At 35.3% G+C, this 19,702-nt stretch overlaps 1 protein-coding gene across 1 annotated transcript in view; it reads left to right on the top strand.

Moving 5' to 3' along the window:
• Ttc29 (tetratricopeptide repeat domain 29) overlaps positions 1-19,702 on the top strand; it is a 219,524-nt gene that overhangs the window by 98,284 nt on the left and 101,538 nt on the right. The window contains exons 8-10 of the mRNA XM_023560358.2: positions 4,086-4,177; positions 11,561-11,684; positions 17,089-17,317. Coding sequence (XP_023416126.2) covers positions 4,086-4,177; positions 11,561-11,684; positions 17,089-17,317 — 445 coding nt within the window. The remainder of the gene's footprint in view (positions 1-4,085; positions 4,178-11,560; positions 11,685-17,088; positions 17,318-19,702) is intronic.

Genomic DNA, 19,702 nt, shown 5'->3' on the forward strand with positions numbered 1-19,702 from the left:
GCATTTTCTTAGAATGACTAGCTGAGCAATTTTCCATCTAATTTAGAAATACTAGGTCGGGTGTGATAGTCATCAGAATTGTTTAAAGTTTCAAATGTGCAAGTCAACACCGTGCACTGTGATTGTTGGAATTCTTTTATGTTTTAGTGCTGTCTAAACTAAAGGGCATGTAGCAAAAGGATTTCAGCAGAGTCAGGAAAAAGAAAATAGGGAAAGGTAAGAAAAGAGATAAATGCTAAGCAGTTTATTTTTCTTGTTCTAAGGTATTCTCATCTCAGACATGATAACCTTAAATATTGAAAGAAAGCAATCAGGTGCTTGATAGTGTGACAACTAAAACTATCTATGTGTCCCTTAAAGATACCAAAGCCCATGCACGCAATTTATTCTAATATATTTTAAAATCTTGACCTTCTCAGGAAATAAGAATAATCTATTCTCTTTCACGTAAATAGACAGCTGGGTAGATGGACATACAGACACACACGTACACATCCTACTCATTTTGTTGGCAGTTGATCACCTTGATATAAATCTAATATTCACTTAAAGGTGATTTTAGTGAAAAAAATTAATGAACTTTAAAATTTGATTTCACAGCAGACAATTCTTCAAAGAACCCGCAGTGCATTGCCAGGCCGCACTATTCTTTTGCACGCATTCATTTTCCACATTAAGCATTTTTCCAATTTTTTTCAACTTAGGTGACCAATAGTAATTTCTCTACTTAAGAACTTGGATTTTATTTGAAAAATTTCCCCAAGTACTTCAAATTCATTTTGATGATAAAAGAGCTGTGGTCTTTAAAGTGTAGGTTTTAGAAGCTTTGTCTCCACTACTCCAAAATTATTGGAACGACAAGGTGAGGTGACCACATAGCCCTAAATGTTTATTAGATACGTGGACTGAATTTACCAGCTTTGACAACCTTATAATCATTCAGTTTGATGTCCATCGAAATATACATAGCAGTACGCTGATTTCTGTTTGCCTCTTTGTTTTGATGAAGATCGATTATGTTCATTGTCTATAAACTCTACAGATACAAGTTTTTAATCCATATAATTTGTACCTGAAGATTCCTTATTTTTACTTCTCTTTGATTTGCAGTGCTAGATTTTAACTATCCTGATTGTAAGTTTGTTTCCAATGTATTGCATGACACTGGGATATTCAATCAAGCATAGACGATCTTTCAGATTTTTACACTGTGTTTTCACACTTGAAGTATTCTTGGTAAAAAAAAAATGATTTTGCTCTAACTTATCTAATTGATTTGAATTGATCAGTACCTAGAGATGTGTAGATTATGCCTTTTCTTTTAAAAAACAAATCAAGTAGATTACAACCAAAATCAGTGCATAACAGTTTTATCTTATACAGAATTCCTAATCTCACATTATGGTGTGGTTTAATTTGTTGCTGCTGCTGTTTTGAATGAGACTGTTCTGGTCCTTTTAGTTGGAACTACACAGCCTCCCAGTCTGCTGGGTTTTGTCCTGTGTTCTCTGTATGGTTTTCTCTGTGTGCATTTCCTGTCTCTCAGGGAGCTTGCATCTCTGAGTAGCAGAGGCTCTACCTAGGATTTAAGCCTCCTCTTCCAAGAACCCCAGGGTGAATTTCATGTAATTGACTATTTTCCTGTTTGGTTATTTGGAATAATGAAATATATTCTTCCAACTCCTCATCTATTTCTTGTTTTTAGATCAGTTGTTCAAGGAAATATCTAACCTCTTTTAAACTATGAGTTAAATGGATTGTCCTTATTTTGCAGAGGGAAATTTGTGCCAGGCACCCTTCACTACCGTCCAGTGAGCAGAGTCCCAAAAATTTCTTATTCTAGGGATTACATGGCTTTGTGTGTGATCTCATAGTAGCCACATATCAACTCTCAGAAGTAAGTTTGCTGTTTTACTTATGGAGAAATTAAACCTAAAGAACCTGCCTGACCCCAATATACCAGATATAGAAGAGCTAGGACTTGAATCCAAGTCTTCTTATTCCAAATCTAGAGTTCATTTCAATAGACTACATTTGTCTCCATGAAGAGGTTTCTGTAGAATTAAGTCATATCAAAGACAAAAGCCCATCTTAAAATATTTTGTTTGTTGGCCCTGTCACTTCCTGGAAGTATAGCACACTGACATGGGATGGAAATCATGTAAACTTTAGCATCTACCCTTTTATCTATGGGCTGAAAAGCCATACTCATCAGATAATACGTGGCAACTCTGAATGCTACTGTAAGCCAGTGGCATGGGAGAGCATACAGTGTGAGCACAGATTAAATCCTAGAGAAATCTGTCTTCAGCCATTGCTAATCCACATAATTGTATGAGTCCGAATTCTGTACCACAAGGCTGTAAATGCTTCATGGTGGCAAACACATTCCCATCTGTTTAGGAAATCCTAAGGTCTACTAGAGTTTGGAACAAGTAATGATATTTGCTGAAAAAAACAAAGAACTATTTTTGGTTCAAGATACAATATTTGATCCTTGTTTGGATGCCCTAGAATCTCATCTAAAAATATATGGACCAAAATAAGACACTAGGAAATACCTTCCTAAATATTTGGTATGTGGATTCAATCAGGTTTCTTAAAAGTTCACCAACTGTAAGAGACTTCTACTACAGAATAATCTACATGCACTCACATCAGATTAAACTGGTTGTTGTTAAGCTGTGTGAGACAGATTGAAAACAATATTCTCAGATCTAGGTTTCATTATCAGGTTTAAAAATAAGTATCAAGGCTAATAATAGAAAGCACTTCAAAAGTGCCAAAAGAATAGAATTTTAATATCCTGACCATTAAAAATGACAAGTTGGAGAGTGATAGGTATATTCATTAGCTCAATTAAATCTTTCTACGGTGAATACATAGATCAAAACATTACATTGTGTCTGATAAATACAATTATTACTAGCTAATTAAAACTAAATAAATGTTTCTAAAGTATTTTTAAAAAACATTGAGCTTCAGAGTTTTAGCAGGAATTGAAATGATGGGTTAATATTTATCTATGAATGAGGTTTAGCATTACCATTGTGTCAAGCAGTCACTTGTAAACTCAGGTTTAATGAGGTTTCATAATGGCCTCACTGAAATTATTTTGCAAATATTAACTTTTAAACTGAAGGCAAATATCAGTCTTGCCTTAATTTCTAACGCTTGTAGGCTGCCTCATTCATGCAACAGCAAAAGGGTATATTTATGCCCCCACGACACACATACTGGCTCCCTCCTCAAATGCCATCACACCATGCTCACTAATTCCTTCCTAGAAAATGTGTGAAAAGGATTTCCATAAAGGTCTTTGGAGATTTCCTGTGTCCTCATGTGTGTAATGGGTTGAGTCAAATAACAATAAAGGGAAAAGAAAGAAAAGGGAAGTTTGCTTTGTGTATTTTTCTCCTTTTGGCCATTGAAGGGGATAAAAGAATTGAAAAGAAAAAAAAATCATACCATACAGATGATGTTAGTGTTAAATTAAATTAAGATCATTTGTTTACCTATGGTAGCTTTAATCTTTTGATTATTGAAGAGATTTTTGGTAATGAAGTACATTTGTAAGAAATACTGTTATTGTATTCTGTATTTACGTACTCATTGTGAAATGTGCATCTAATGATATGATAGATTTAGAAATGGTCTGTCATCTAAGTTCATGTTTTTCAAATAGCTATTTATAGAAATAAAAGTGATATTTAAGCTAGCATTGTAGAATATTATAGTCTGCTGCATATTACCTTTGATAATAGTCCCATCTTTTAAAATAATGTTGTAAAGCATTCAATTATTTATTCACACCTAAGTTACATAAATTGGAAGATTCGAAAGAGTGTAAGAAAATAATTATTTTTGCTCTCGTATGACTTCACTGTCATGGCTCAAAGAGATTGCCATGAAACAAGTTATGCTATAGATAAAAATAAACCAAGCCAACATGAATTTTTAATAGACAAAAAAGTTTTATAGAGACATTAAAAATAACTATTAATTTTAATCTTTTCTGTTCTGGAAGGCAGTATCAGTGGCCATGGCAGTGTTGTATGTTCAGTGCATATTTCTCTCTCTGATAGGTCCTCAACACTTACAGGGAAATCTCTGAAGATCTGGAAGACGATCTCGGCCTGGGGAGAGCCTACAAAGCCATAGCCAAGGTGCTGCAAAGGTAAGCTCGCACCACCTTGCTGTCTCAGTGAGCCCGCTCAGCTGTGAAAGACTTAAATTGTTTGAGGTCTGTCGCTTTCCATTACTGCCTGCTTAAATTTTAAGCGGTGCCCTTCTTAAGTGACCCTTTCATCATAAGTTATTTTAAACCCATGTGGAACTAAGGACGCATCTGAACTCTCCCTGGTCTATTCTTCCTTTGTATCATTTTCTTTTTGGTTTTCTGTAAGTTTAGCAGTGACCTTGGGTGAAGGGAGGGAGAAAAGCAGGTCGCATCTCACAGGTCAAGGAAGCAGAGAGCAGGGCAGGACGCAGTATGGTTCAGTAGCTGGTTCGCCATAACCTTCTTGGAGCTCTTCTTTGAGAAAATTTCCTATTTAGACCTCAACTATGCTTCTCCCATTAAAAAGATCTCTTCTTTGAGTGTATTTACCCAAACAGTTGAGTACAAAATCAGTATTTCTAGGATTTTATTTAAAACAGAAAATGTAATAAAAGTACACATAAACAACTTCCAATACATAAGTTTTCCCCAAAAAATACATTATTTACCCTTCACTTGTGGTATTACGATCACCGTGTACTCCATTTAGGTGTGCATTATCTAGTAGCCTTTTGACTTAAGCCAAGATGGAATAACAAAAAGAAAATTTATTCAAGCTAAGGTCTTGGTGTTCCATGTTATACCTAATATGAAACTTTTTAATAACAGCAGGAGTGGTAAAAATAAAGATTGTGTTAAGTTTTGATTTCTTTCCATTTATATCTCATGTAACCATATATAGGATAGTAGTTAAAGGGGGACAGTTTTTTTTATTTGAAAGGCAGTTGATTCTTAAACATTAGTAGATTGAAACTGGAATCCTCCTTATATAAGTTCCATTGCCAATATGATAAATCACTGCCTAAAATATCAATGCCAGTGAAATGGTACTTGTTTTGTTTTGTTTTGTTTTGTTTTGAGACACAGTCCCATTGTGTAGTTCAGACTGGCCTTGAACTCATTATGTGGCTTAGACTGGTCTCAAACTCACAGCAATCCTCCTGCCTCAGCCTCCCATGTGCTGGAATTATAGATATAAGCCACCATGCCTGGCTCAATGACAATGAAATGGAAGATATCTTTGAAAAGTGCTAAATAAAACAGAGTCATCAGTGAATAAATGGTTTAGGAACACAGACATACTTCATATGGAGAATATGGAAATTTATTTAAGAAAGACAGAGCCAGCTTCCAAGTAAAGATTGCTAATTAGTTCTTTGATGACCAAACCAGTAACCCTTAAAAGTTTTACTTTCCAAATAACAACCAATTAAAAGATATTGAATACAAAGAAGAGAATGATGAGTATTCAATTTAATGTCTCTTTGGAAAACATCCACTCTGTGCTCTTCTGTCCAGTTCATTTTAACTATTAAATTACTTGACCCTCCTATTATTGCTGCCCCAAATCAGTAGGAAATCACTAGATTCCTCATCTTTCTTCACAGTAACAAACCTGACCTAGGCCTATGTAGATATATAAGTGCATCCTTTACCTCATTCATAAAGTAATTTTACAAAATGACATTTTCATTGTATCCAAACATAACTAAAGAAATGGAGGAAATAGTCTTTTATAAAACTTACCAAGCACTTGCCACAAGTACTATGACAAGATTTCTCACAGAACAAATATTGGACACCCTTTTGATAAATGATGGTCTTTATAATTATGTTTGATCCTTCTGGAAACAGGAAATTGGCCTCAAATAATTCTCACCTTGTTCACCTGTGTCTCATTTGTGACGTTTATTCTCCACCTCAGGATCTGAATTTCTGGCTGGTACAGTCAAAAAAGGGGAGAATTAAATGATTGTCCTACATATTTTGCAATAAGACACAATCTAATATTTTGATTGTTGCATATCTATGATCTGAGGCTTAGAAGTGGGAAAAAACACAGTTATATTCGATTGGCCACAATGTTGAGTGTTTTTTATAGACATAGGGACAATTCTGTCCCAAAATTCTGAGCAGACCAGCAACTTGCCTCAGGGTAAACATATAATGGAACAAGATGACCTATTCCCACTTCGCTTTTATACCAAATAAAAAGAATTCCACTTGTAAAAATTCCCTTCTACAATAGTACAGTAAGGCTATCAATGATTCATGTAGTAGACATAGGGACTTATTTTAAAATGTTATGCAATGTACAGGAGATTACAGAGCGCATTTCTTCTGAAGTCACAGGAGGAAAAATCTCTGAAAGACCACAAATTTCCCATGCAAATCTGGCATTTTGCAATATGGGTGGTTATGGAGGAATGTTCCAGGGAGTGGCAACTTGGCATGTTTCTTCAACAAGAATTCAAGCATTCAAGTTATGACGCAAAATAATTTAGGCATTATCTTTTGACAAGTATATGTTTCAAAACCAGAAATTCTATATAGGTAGGCAGGCTTCAAAACCCTGGATATCTGAAAATCATTATTAAATTAAGTCCATTAAATAGTAAAAGATCACTGGATATAAAAGTTGTGATAATTTTTAGAAAATGTTGCTTTGATGGTTTAATATTTTTCAATAAACATGGATGTCCACACTTCCACATACATGCACAGACACACACACACGTGACCAATCTTCAATTTTCCTTATGGTTGTGTGTGTATGTGTGTGCATACTCATAATACATAATACACATATTCCCTCATTTACTAAAGTAACTAACTTAGTGAATTTTCACAGCTCTTTAACATGTATCATCCTTTTCACAGCCCTAAACTGTCCTCTGGCAGGTTAGCAGCAACATGCAAGGATTGGAACACAGCCAAAACAGAGGAAATTATGGTGGAGGCAGCTGAGAAATAAATCAAGCTGTGTATGAAGCTGAGCATCACCTCTAAATCTCTTTTCCCTAACCTGTGCGGTTGCACCAGTTTCACTAATGGTAGCCCTATCTCTATAAACATATTTTATCTCTTTAAAGGAAATGGAAGAGGATAGGCTCGTCTAAGATAAGTGTGTGTCTAAGGCCATCAGCTGAGCGTGCATGAAAGGTGAATAAGCTCTGAGCCTGGAAGCTTCTAAAATGGTTATAAGAATTTATACTAATCCTTCAGTTGAAAAATGCACCACTTTCTCTCACGACTGAGGATTTGGTAATGTACTGGTGCCCATTTGGTAATGCTAGACCCAGACCTAGAGTTAGATACTGAGGAAGCTTTCAATGGTGAACACGTTATTTTTGCTGTTGATCTGAGTAATTTAAGTACGTAAAGGGTGTAAGCAATGTAAAGGAAAATCACCATTTGCAATGTCTTTGCCCCCTTATTTCAAATCCTATTAAAAAAAAGAATTTGTGCTCTAAAATAGCTTTATGATGCTATTATAAAAGCTAGAATTATGATCAATTATACAAAGAAAAAGCGAGTTGGAAAATTGATAAATAACTATTATTAGTATACAGATAGGTAGTTCAGGTAAACACAGAAGTGACCATCTTCAGTTTTCTTTATGGTGTGTGTGTATGTGTACATTATACACATATTCCTTCATTTACTGAAGTAACTAATTTACTGACTTTTCACAGCTCTTTAACATAATGGCTGTTTAGAAGAATGTAGAAAAATAGGACAAAAATATGTTCATTATATATTGTTCACAACCTGCCCATCTCTGGGTTTATTCCATACCAATTGTCAATTTTCTTGCAAACCCTGATTAAATTATGTCCTAGAAAACTTTCTACAGTGTAGATCTTTAAATCAATCAGTACAAAGTTTCAAGTGTGGAAATTACCTTTCTATTATAGCTGAAAATTAATTTCTTCTTGCTTGAGAGAAATGACACGCCCTAGTAATTTTCATATATTCTTTAAAATGGAACATTCAGGTTTTGATGCAAAATTTCGTAAAAATGACCAAAAAATACATCAAAACATTTCTATTAATTCATGAGATTAAGAATTGCGTTTTACATTTTCTCCTGTCACTGATCCCATTTGCCTTATTACTTTCATCTGTGGCCCACCAACTTGGTGGCACAATCAACAAACCCCTCAGTGGCGGTTTCATCTCTGCTCTATTTGATTTCTTCTCTCTGAGTAAATGATTAAGTTTTCATGCATTGGTTCAACCAAAATCTATGTTCACTCAACCACATCCTTTATTGATTACTTCTACTGCAAACAGTAGGCCAAGTGTGATATACATAATTGGACAGTTGTCAGGGGACGTGGGTGTTAACAGTCCTGTTTTCCCAGTTGGAAACTGGAATCACCTTGATACACAAATATTCTGCACTGTTTCATTCTCATTCTTTGGACCGAGGAGGTCCTGTTCCTCAGAATATATGTTTTTAACTCTCTAAGGTCCGGTTGAATGAATTTAATGATTATACCATATAATATGGTGTTCAAGTTGCACCTGTGCACTGCGTATAGAAAACTGGAATTAATATTTGTCTAACATTTTAACCTTGCCCTTGAACTTACACGGATAATCTGTAGCCTTCCTGTAGCAAAATATTTTAATTTTTTTTCTTCTTTCAGGGAAAGACTGACTATATCTATTGCTTCATCTCACATTTTGAAATCCGTTAACCAACGTATATTGTGTGTATTCCAGCTGCAATATTACAGACCTCGTTGGCTGTGGGGTTGTACATTTATTGAGTGCAACATATTCTTTTTGATAAAAGGACTGTTTCCTAGCATTATTTGTTAGAGCAAGTCCAAGATAATTTTGGATGTCTGCAAGGTCTGTTGCTCTTTTGGGGAAAAAAAAACTTGAATCACTCAGCAATATTTTTATTTACTCGATTTTATATTTCTTGTTCACTGAATGTGGTTTGTGTTGCTGATATTTTCGAGTTTATTTTGAGTTAGCAATCCTCAGCAGGCCAAACTTAGTCTAAAATGTATTTCCTTCAAAAATATATCCGCTTTCAACACATGAACATAAATAAGCTTCAGCGAGTATATTTCAGCTAAATAATGTTATTTTAAATTTTTCCTGAGTTTGAAAGTAATAGGCAAAAATGTCTCCACTTCTTTTTTTTAGAAACAACTTTACAGTAAATACAAATCTGGTAAAACGTATTAGCTCTAGAGATTTTCTTTATATTTGATTTATTAATTTATATACTTGACTTTTATTTACTAATGTTGCATATCCTTGAATTCTCTCAACACCTTTTGGTTTTCACATAACACAAATACACAAATTAAAATAATTAATTTACTTCTTGTTTACTTTATGCTTGCTTTTGAAAAATTCCTCAAATAATTATAACTTCTGGAGAACTGGCCTGTGGAACATTAGTCACAATTGTGTTGTGAAAAAAATGAGAACAGAATTATAGAAAGCAGTACTTACAAATTCAGCAAGTGTAAATTTCCACTTTATATTGGTAAAATACGCTTTTACCAGTAAGAAAGGAAGGAAAAATACATTTTCTATATCTGATACTTAAATTAAAAAAAATATATATGTTGACTCTAATCTCCAGATAGTAAATGCCAGGACATTATGTGGCTTTCTAGTTCATTTGTTTTAATTATAGTGTTTAGTTCATTGTATGATAAAAAGTTTTCGGGGCTGGGGATTTAGCTCAGCGGCATAAGCGCCTGCCTTGCAAAAGCAGGCAGTCGTGAGTTCGATCCCTGGTACCGATAAAAAACGAAAAAGACCAAAAAAAAAAAAAAAAGAAAAAAAAAAAAAGAAAAAAAAAGTTTTCAAACAGTTATTCTTAGCTACGTTGAATTTTCTTCTTAAATCATGGTAGATAGTATGAAGTACAGTGGGAAGACAAATAGAATAACCACTTATTTTGAGGAGAGATCATAATCATAATAGCAGCTATGTACTTAATACCTACTTTTTGCCAGGCTTTACATTTACACAAATTTTCATCACACAGCAATTTGTGGTCATTCTAAACATAAGATAACATAAGTTTTCTTCAGCTCATAGCTTTGATACGATCAAATTTTTTCATCTAAAAGGCTGAGATGGATTCACACCCAGATATTTCTAAAATCCACAGCAGCATATTGTCACTTTAGAATTCTTTTTTTATTTTATTTGGCACCTGGAATCAAACTCACGACCTCATGCTTGCCTGGCAGGTTACGTAGTTATCTTATTTTATAAACATATCACTCTTTACCTATGAAAATAAATGTTCTCCCTCAAATCTTGGAAGGTTATGCAAGCTAACATCCCTAATTCTGTCACTATGTGTTTCAAATAAACTCCCATAAAATGCTTCCTGACGTATTCTTGTGACATATTCTTTAGAATAACTCAAGTGGCAACTCATCATTTGCAAGGTAGGTTTGGTGTTTAGAAACAGCCCAAAGAATTTAAAGTCACATTTAGCAACCACAGCAAAAAATCCCGATGTTCCCATTTTGTGAATAAAATTCACTGAGTTGTGAATGCACGCTTTATAACACTACTATGAAGAAGTCTTCTCTAGAAGCTTTCCATCGTTAGATGTTCTCTTCCATAATAAGCACTTAGCAGGAGCTGTCTTCCTTTGCAGGCTAGGAACATCTGGGAAATTGGAAAGGAGAATCTGAAGTGTGGGGGGAAAGGGGCCAGACGTGAGCATCTTAAGTTACAGCACTATTGCAGTCCTCTGTGAGAGACAGGGAGAGGAAGGTTCTAGCCAGAACTTTATAAAGACCCAACTTTGGGTGGGCAGAGAGCTCAAATTCATATGAGATCTGGAAAAAAAGTAAGAGACACCAAAGAAGTGAGAGAATAGAAAGCCAACAGTGCCAAATACGAGGGACAGGAAAACCTCTGGAGAAAGAGGGGACGACTAACAGCAGTGATTCAACGTATATTATGAAGATGTAGGTAAAGGTGGAGGAGGAACAAATCAGTGGCAGATGAATAAACAGACATGATACACATTTTTATGCATCTCAAAATTCAAAGATGTCGGTATATATTAAAATTTTTCCAATGTATATAAATGCAGCTGGGCACAGTGGTTGTGTGACTGTAAGCCCATCTCTGAGAGGCTGAGACAGGAGAATCACAAATTCCAGTCCTGCCCAGACAGCTTAGAGACTGTCTCAAAATTATATATATGTGGGGATGTAGCTCAATGGCAGAGTGCCCTGGGTTCAGTTCCCAGTACTCAAAAAAAAAAAAAAAAAAAAGAAACTTGGCATTTCTATGTGTGATCTAAATGACAAAACTTCTAACACATTAAGTTGAAGTTTTAATTCTGACAAAGCAGCCACATATTTGTTAATTTGGCATTTGTTTTCATTACCCTGACAACCATCTTGCATTTTTTAAAGCAATGGTACAAAATTAATCTTTTCAGTGTAACACTGAGATAATACTGCAGTGCTTTCCAATTTTTTTTTTTTCTAGCCAAGGAGAAATGATAGAAGCCATCAAATACCTGAAAAAAGTTGTGGAAATTGCAAGAAACAATTTTCAAAGCCTGGACATTGTAAGAGCAAGTACAATGCTTGGGGACATCTATAATGAAAAAGTGAGTATGCGTGTTTCTCGTTGTGGAGTTCACAGTCTTAAAAGTCCATACCATCTGATCCTTGTCCTCCCACGATGTATTAAGCAGAATGTCTGAGGCTGAGAAGGGTTAATGTACAAGGCTAAGACGGGGAGAGAGAACTCTCCCTCCTCCCTCCTCCTCCCTCCTCCTTCTTCTATCAGCCTTCCTATTTCCTCTCCCTCTTTTTGGGATCTCTTGGTGCTGTCTGCGGTTCCCAGGAACTGCTAACCTTGATTAATATATTCATTTATGAGTTCATGTGATGTCCTAGGCCGAGTCACCCAGGAGAAAAAATAACAACCCCAAAAATGACTTTGAATGGGATTTAAAAAGTAATTCCTACAACATTTTAGGTCTGTGAGGGAAAAAATAAAGAAGAGGAAAGAAAAGTCTAAAATAAAATTAATTAAATAAAATTATCTCATTCCAGGACCATTACTGGTCAAATTCACTGGTCATAATGGATTTTTGGCTTCTTCTTGCTACCTAGATTCTTCATGAGAAATTATATGAAAGAGGCCTATTTTTTAGTTATAACTGGTGTTCTGATCATTAACAGAATCCATCATTTCTTGAGGGTAATTATGTTCTCTGTGTTCATACATGCTATTTTAATTTCTTTGAGAGGCTGTATGTACAGTAATTTAAGCACTAGCTCTGAACCAGACTGCTGAGGCTAAAAGGCCAACTCTTCACTTAAAGATCTGGGATCTGGAGCAAGTTATTTACACTTTCAGGTACCTCAAACAACTCACCTCATAAGGTGAGTGATTAGCATACTTAAGCCTTAGAGTAGTGCTTTCTAATAAGTGTTATCTGTAGCAGCATTAGCTGTTATTATTCTCTGCACTTTTAGTCACTGTGCTCCTCCAGACCCTTGGAGACCTTCAGTTACACCAAGTCCCAATTCCACATGGCAGTGGCACTCAAACCCACACGATTCACCACTGCATCACTCTTTTATTTGTCATAAAGTTGACTTCATGTCAGAATGATTTAGGATTTTTAAGGAAATGAGTTTGAACTCAGTTTGAATGAATGAAGCTAGCTTTCTTCATTTCCAGTCTTTGCAAACAAGGCGCATGCTCCGCTTTCTCTCCACCCTCTCTCTTGCTCCCCCTGACCCTTTGCCCCCCCCCCCCCCACTCTGCTGTGAGCCTCAGTACCCTGCCCCCTTGATCTCCCCTCCTGGTCATGTCCCCCGCTTTCTAGCCTCCTCTTTCCCGGCCTCTGATCCTTGTTCTCTCAGCCTCTCCCTCCTTTCTCCATCTCCCTCACTTCATTTCCCCTCTTCCTTTGTGCCCTCCTTGTCTGATGCCCCAACTGCCCACAGGTTCCCTGTCCTGGTTCCTTTGTCCCACTGCCCCAGCTCCCAGCCCTCTGTGCAGGGCCAACCTCTGCTCTCTTGAGCCCTCAGGCTGGTTTTGTGTTTGCTTCTGTACTGTTAACCATCACCCTGCCATAGTGCCTGTTTACTAGTTTATTCTGGTGCCTAGAGGTGCCCTTGATAAAGAGTCAGTAAGCAGACCCCTATCAGGTCATTGAACTAATTCTGTAATCAATTTCAAACTACTGGAAAGTAGTTTTCTCTCACTTTTCACACTCCAAATTCCTATTTCATTTTTGCACACTATTTTAGCATTTTAAAAAGTTATCCTAAAGTTGCAAAAGAAAACCTAGTATTGCTGCTATTCACGAGTCTACCAATTAGACCCGTGATAAACCACCTCATCGTACATTTCCTGGCTTTTGTAGTATTCCTGTGAGGAATTGTAATTGTACTCTTCACAATAATTTCCAAGAAATAATATAAGACAAAAATTATAATCAAAATTGTATTTGGAAAAATATAAAAGCATTTTCTGTGATGACTATAATAATAATTAAATAGTCAAAATTATAGCATCTTAAAAATATCCTTTATCCCAGTTAGTTTATCTTTCACACTCTGGGATGATCTTTTGATGGGCTGCTAATTGAAAACATATAATTAGTATAAGGAGAATGTTTCCAGGAAGATAATCAGGTTTAGACCTTGTATGAGACTTGATATTCTTTAATAATATTGGAGAATAACCTCATAGCTAAAAGAATGATAGGAAAATAAGCAGGCAAAGGATTTACCCTTAAAACTGAGGAGATATCCATTTATTTTGAGCTTGCTTGTTGGTTAGCGTGACATTTTAGACATTCTGAAGAAGGATCTGGAAAGAATCGGAATAACACTTGAAAATTCTGTTATAATGTAATAATTCAAGCTTTGTTTCAACATCTGTGATGTCACTGAGATCCTGTCCTGGAATTATCTACTAAATGCTGGCCAGGGTTCTGTATAATGTAAACTGAAGTTGTCTTCTCCCCATAAGATGTATTATGAAGTATATAAATTCATCATATATTTTAAAACTCATATTTAAGATTGCTGGGGCTAATTTCTGGAATCTTCTGAATTTTGTAATAGAATGAATATTATTTAATAATAGAAACTAACTATAGTACATTGTTTGGAAGCTTTACAGATTAGGTAAATTCTTTTAAGAATTAAAACAACAGGAAATACAATACACTTTAGTCAGCTCTCATTCCAGAAAGGTATGTATGAAAATCAAAATCTGAGATTTAATATTGTATTTCCTTAGCAGTATTTTAAACTAGAAAAATGTACACCAGCCTCTACCTTGTGGCAATTGTATATGTGTCGAAGATGGATTTCTAGGAACAATCTGAGGGAAGAATTATTGTTTAGTTATGATCTTCCTATTTTAGGGGCCAAAGCACTTGCTAAATAAGCTCTAATGAAAGTTTCAAACTTCACTAGTTCATCTAATAATTGCAAGCTCAATAACTAGCTGCTGAAAACTGCATCCTTTGCTGAATTACCATTGCCTGGGAGCTTTGTACATAGTGGTTGCCTAATGAGTGAACCAACAAATGAGAAAGTTAATTTTAACATTACCGATGTAAAAACAATTCTTGAAATTCAAATATATGTCCATTTATTTCTGGTTCAGATTTCTTAGTTGAAATTGTCACCTAAAACAAATAGTTTAAAGCTCAGAAACACAAGTAGAATAACAATTAGATAATTAAATTTCTCAGTAAAGAATGGAGAAAGTGCCAGTAATCCCAGCACTCTAGGAGACTAAGCAAAAGGATTTCAAGTTCAAGCCCAACATGAGTGATTTAGAAACTTAACAAGATGCTTCCTCAAAAATTTAAAAAAAGGCTACTACAAAGGCTCTTGGGTTCAAACCTAGCACAGGAAAAAAAATTGTATATCCCTGTTTCTTAGAAAAATGCAGTCATACATTTTCATGCATTTTATTCTATGTCTTAGATGCCTACTTGGACAATCTATAGTTTTAACCAGTTTATTTTCATCATCAGTAATATTTGTATCATTCCTCAGGCAGAGTCTACTTAACTGGCATATACATGTCTTTGATTTAGCTTTATTTTTTTCCTAATTAATCTTTTTCTTATGCAAGTTTTATGTTTTATGATTTGAAATAAAAAAATTTGTTAACAGATAAAACTTTAACAGACAAAAGTTATTACTCATATAATGCAGAAGAACTCTTTAACAAACTTAGCTAGAAAGCATAATTGGAATAAACAGTTCGCCTTGGCCCTCCTTGTATATGACACACACTGCTGTGTGTGCTGCTAGTTTATGTTGCATAACTGTCACATATGTCTTGTTTGATTCTCTCCTCATCTTGCTAGCAAATTCTTTTACAGTCCTCTGATTCCTACCTGAGCTCCAAGGTTACATGAGGATGAGGATGGGGGAGGTGAAGATGCATTTAACTGGACTAGTGAATGGTACAGAACTGCTACTAGGTGTTTTATGTCAATTTCCTTCAATAAAATGTTGTCAGAAGACAACTTAAAAATCCATAGTAAATTCTGGGCTTAGTGGTACATGTGGGTAATCCCAACACCCAGGAGGCTGAGGCAAAATGGTCACAAGTTTAAGGCCATGCCAGGTACAAAATCTGACCTAAGTCTCAAATGATCAAAACACCCTCCCCAAAAAAATCTCATAGTAGAACATTCTCTTAGAAGAATTTCTTTTGTAAAGACAGTTCATGTATGTCTTTGAATTTATTTTTTTATTATTTTAAGGGAACATGTTTATGGGAAACAGAGTGATAGTTCAACACGTGTATATAATGTGTACTGATCAAATCAGGGTAATAATTCCATCTCTTGATCACTTCTTTGGTGTGGAATACTTGAGCTGCTCCTGGTTACTGATAAAATATATCCCAGTCTGAGCTGCAGAAAACTTACTACTTCTGTTTGTGTTTGGTGCCATGGATTCCTCTCTTTGTGTCTATGGAATGGAGGAGACAGTGCAGTTGAAGCCAGAAGAACCATAAGTCAGTGAAGAAAGGAAATGTTCTGTAGAGTCTTTACAAGCAGAACTCAATTGTAGAAACAATGTCATGCTTTAAGAATTAACTTTGGTGAGGATCTACAGAAGATTTAGAGGTGCCTGAAGAGAGTCTTCTCAAAGAGACAATATTTTTTAAAGACTGGGTATTATTATCAGTGAAATAAGACCATATTCCTCAGAGCATGAGTTGCACAGGCTAATGACATAGCAAAGTACTTGCCACTGGCCCTGATGGTTCCCAAAAGCTACGTGAAAACTTTTTGCAGGGGAAGAATAGCTCTTAGGAGAGGGAAGGATGACCAAAACCAAACCAAATAAATAGAAAAATACCAAATCTTAAGTTTTTATAATATGAAATATTATAGTGAACTTAGTGGAAAGGTAGATATGTAAATAAGTGTATTTGTGATTCTGGTATTAAAATAGTATTTTTAAATGTAGTTTGCCTTACATTCTCAATCAAGAATGACAGGTATATATACTAGAAAACAAGAACAGTAACAAAATTAACTGACAGATACATTTATAGTCACTAGCCACTGGTTAAATGGGTGCACTGAAAATGGCTTTCTGGGCCTGAAAACAAAAGTAGCTAAATTTTGTTCATTAGATAAATACAAAGATACAAGTGATAAAAATTCTATTAAAATCAATGAGTTATCTCACTCCTTCCCAAATTGTTTTCACTAGAATATATTAGGTTGAACCATGTGAAAGTAACATTTTTTATCTAAAAGAACTTAAGTTTCATGTGATTCGATCTAATAGGCACAGCTTTCTTTCAAATTAATTTTAAGTTCTTAAAGAGCAAGCAATAATGCTGTTAGAAAAAAGCCTATTATAACAGAGAGCTGGTTTATCATCCTCCTTCTTGAAGAAGAATTGTCCAGTGATCAATGTGTAACGTAACAGGTGAGCCAAGCAAACGTGTGGAATAGTGAAATAAAATTAAGAAAAATGTTTTCTGTCTTCCCTTGTTAGGGACAGTACAACAAAGCCTCTGAGTACTTCCAGCAAGCTTTTGACACAACAGTAGAGCTAATGAATGCGTCACTGATGGAGGAAACACAAGTTCATTATGGAATAGCCAAAGCCCATCAGATGATGCTGGCCATGAACAGTTACATAGAGTCTCAAAACCTCTCCAGCCTTGACTACTTGCTGTCCTGGAAGGAGTGCAGACGTGACACTGACCTTGACCTGGCTGTTGGTAAGGCTTTGATCTTAAAAAGCTCTTTTGTATCATTCTTAATAGTTAAGTCTTTTTCACTGGAAAAGTTTATTCCACCATTGATTCTAATTGGACTGGGAGTTTTGTTTTCAGTCAATTCTTTACTACATGAAGGTTGGGTATACTTTTGTGCCAGATTGTCCCTTCAATGTTTAAGAGAAGCATAAAAATAATAGTCATGATTTCTCCAACCTGAAAAATCCAGTGTTTCTCCAGTCACTTCAAGTAGCTCCTAATATCTACTAATCAGTTATAAGCAATGTGAAATATGCTTATGCTTTTTAAAATGCTCAGTGTCACATCATATAAGGACAAGAACAAATGTCGACAGATGTTTGTCAAACAAGAACAAATACTGATAAATGTATTATACACTTATCTTACTTATGGCAGCTAATGTTCCTATTTCTTATGAATTTGAGCTTGAATGTTAATTCAGAAAAGATGATATAATTTCTCTTTATAACTACTTTTTCCCCTACACATTTTTTCTTGGGAAGAATTAGTTAAAACAGACAAAAACAAACAAGTAGAGAGAATAGAAGCACCCACTCTGTGTGTCAACTTGGTTAGTTAATTCTGTTACTGTTCCTGTTTTACAAAATATGTACCTGTCATTCTTCACTAGGTTGACATTGTGCATCAGCTTGGTTTGGTTCTTATTCTCAGTAAAGAATGCTAAAATGGAGTATTTAAAAAATAAACAAACAACAGCAACCACAACCAAAAAACAAAGTACCTTCTATGCTAGACATTGGAGTTACATAATTATTTGTTTGCAAATCAAACTTTTTTATGTGAATATTTTATTTAAGCGTAGATCCATTAGAATCATGAGGCAAAACCTTTGTGATCTGAACTCTTTTTCTCTTCCTTCAGTCATTTAGATGAGCCAACAATCCACTCTGGTATTGATTTTCTTCATAGAATAAACTAGTAAATAGTAGTAAATTAGGCACAAAAATTTCACATATTTTAGAATATGATTTTTTTCTCTCTGTTCCCAGAATGACTGTCTTTCACTTTTCTGTAAGCACTTTTCATCCAGCATCTCGCCGTTTCTGTAATGCTTTTAGTTGCTCAATTAAAAGTATAAGTTTCTCAAAAACACATCTTGATTCTTGGTATTTTCTACAGAAGACACAATGTTTGACTACCAGAGTCCCAAGTAAATATTTATTGAATTAAATATAATTCAAGGTGAGTATGTATTCCAATCCTGAACTCATTTACCCTAACCATTTTTTAAAAACAAAATTCATAGTTGGCCTGAAAAGCCTGTGATCCCACACCCACTTGGATTACCATCCAATTATCACATGAATGAAGAACGACACTCACCAAACATGATGTTGACAAAATGAAAAAATACAAAAATATTACTGGGAAACCTAAGTCGCTTTTAAGTTTTCAACTTTTGCCTTTCTTCTACGAAGAAGCATCTTTAATCTTGCTACTGAGGGGTCCCATGTATTCAGAAAAAAAGGAGATCAAATACTTGAAAGATACATGATAAGAGCTGTACAGTTATCGTCACCTCTGAGACTGCTGTCCTCCAAACAAATCATTAGCTTGGAGAGCAGGCAATATTCTTTTAAGCAGAGGAACATGACCCCCTAAGGGAATAGAGCAGTGAGAGCGCTCAGGTCCCCAGATGAAATAGAGCTGTGACTCACCAGCACCAGGCTCTCATCTCTACGTCTTGCAGAGGGCACCCGGCACACACAGGCACCCTCTCACTCTGCTAACACTTACTCATGGCTGGAATGACTCATACTCCTCCTTCCCTTCCCAGTAGCCAAATAAGAAAAGATTCCTCTCCCAAATTTAGGAATTTAGAAAAGAATTCGAATTTCTTACACTTCAATAAAATTATTCAAGCCTGAAGCCACAGAAAGTGGTTGGCTCTTAAAGCTTAAGGGCCTATGAAATGCTGCTGATTTCTCCAGAGTATACTTTGCCTTCCTTACTGGAACTACTATCTCTCCAGTAGAAGAGGAAAAAGAACGTAAGTCAGAAAGCCTAATTTATCTTGTCTTTTGGAGATCACAGAATCAGATGCTAAATAGCAATACAAAAACATTTTCCGTATTCAATTTAATAGCAATGTAACCTAGACATTTAATGATAGTCATTTAAATGCCAACATTGTTAACCATGTCATCGATAATAATTATATCAGTAACATGACTTTAATGCACTTTGTTATTGTAGCCAAATGTGAAGTTTATCAGACAAATAAAAAGCAAACCCTGAGTATAGGACTAGATAAAAATGCTGGCTTGTCAGTACTTAAAGACACTGTTTCCTGTGAAATGCATGTAAAGATTTACTTGAGTGGCAAAAATATCACACTAGTTTTAT

Source organism: Cavia porcellus, unplaced genomic scaffold (assembly GCF_034190915.1).
Source record: "Cavia porcellus strain 051 isolate PalLab524CR breed Dunkin Hartley unplaced genomic scaffold, mCavPor4.1 scaffold_14, whole genome shotgun sequence".
NCBI classification, from domain to species: Eukaryota; Metazoa; Chordata; class Mammalia; order Rodentia; family Caviidae; genus Cavia; species Cavia porcellus.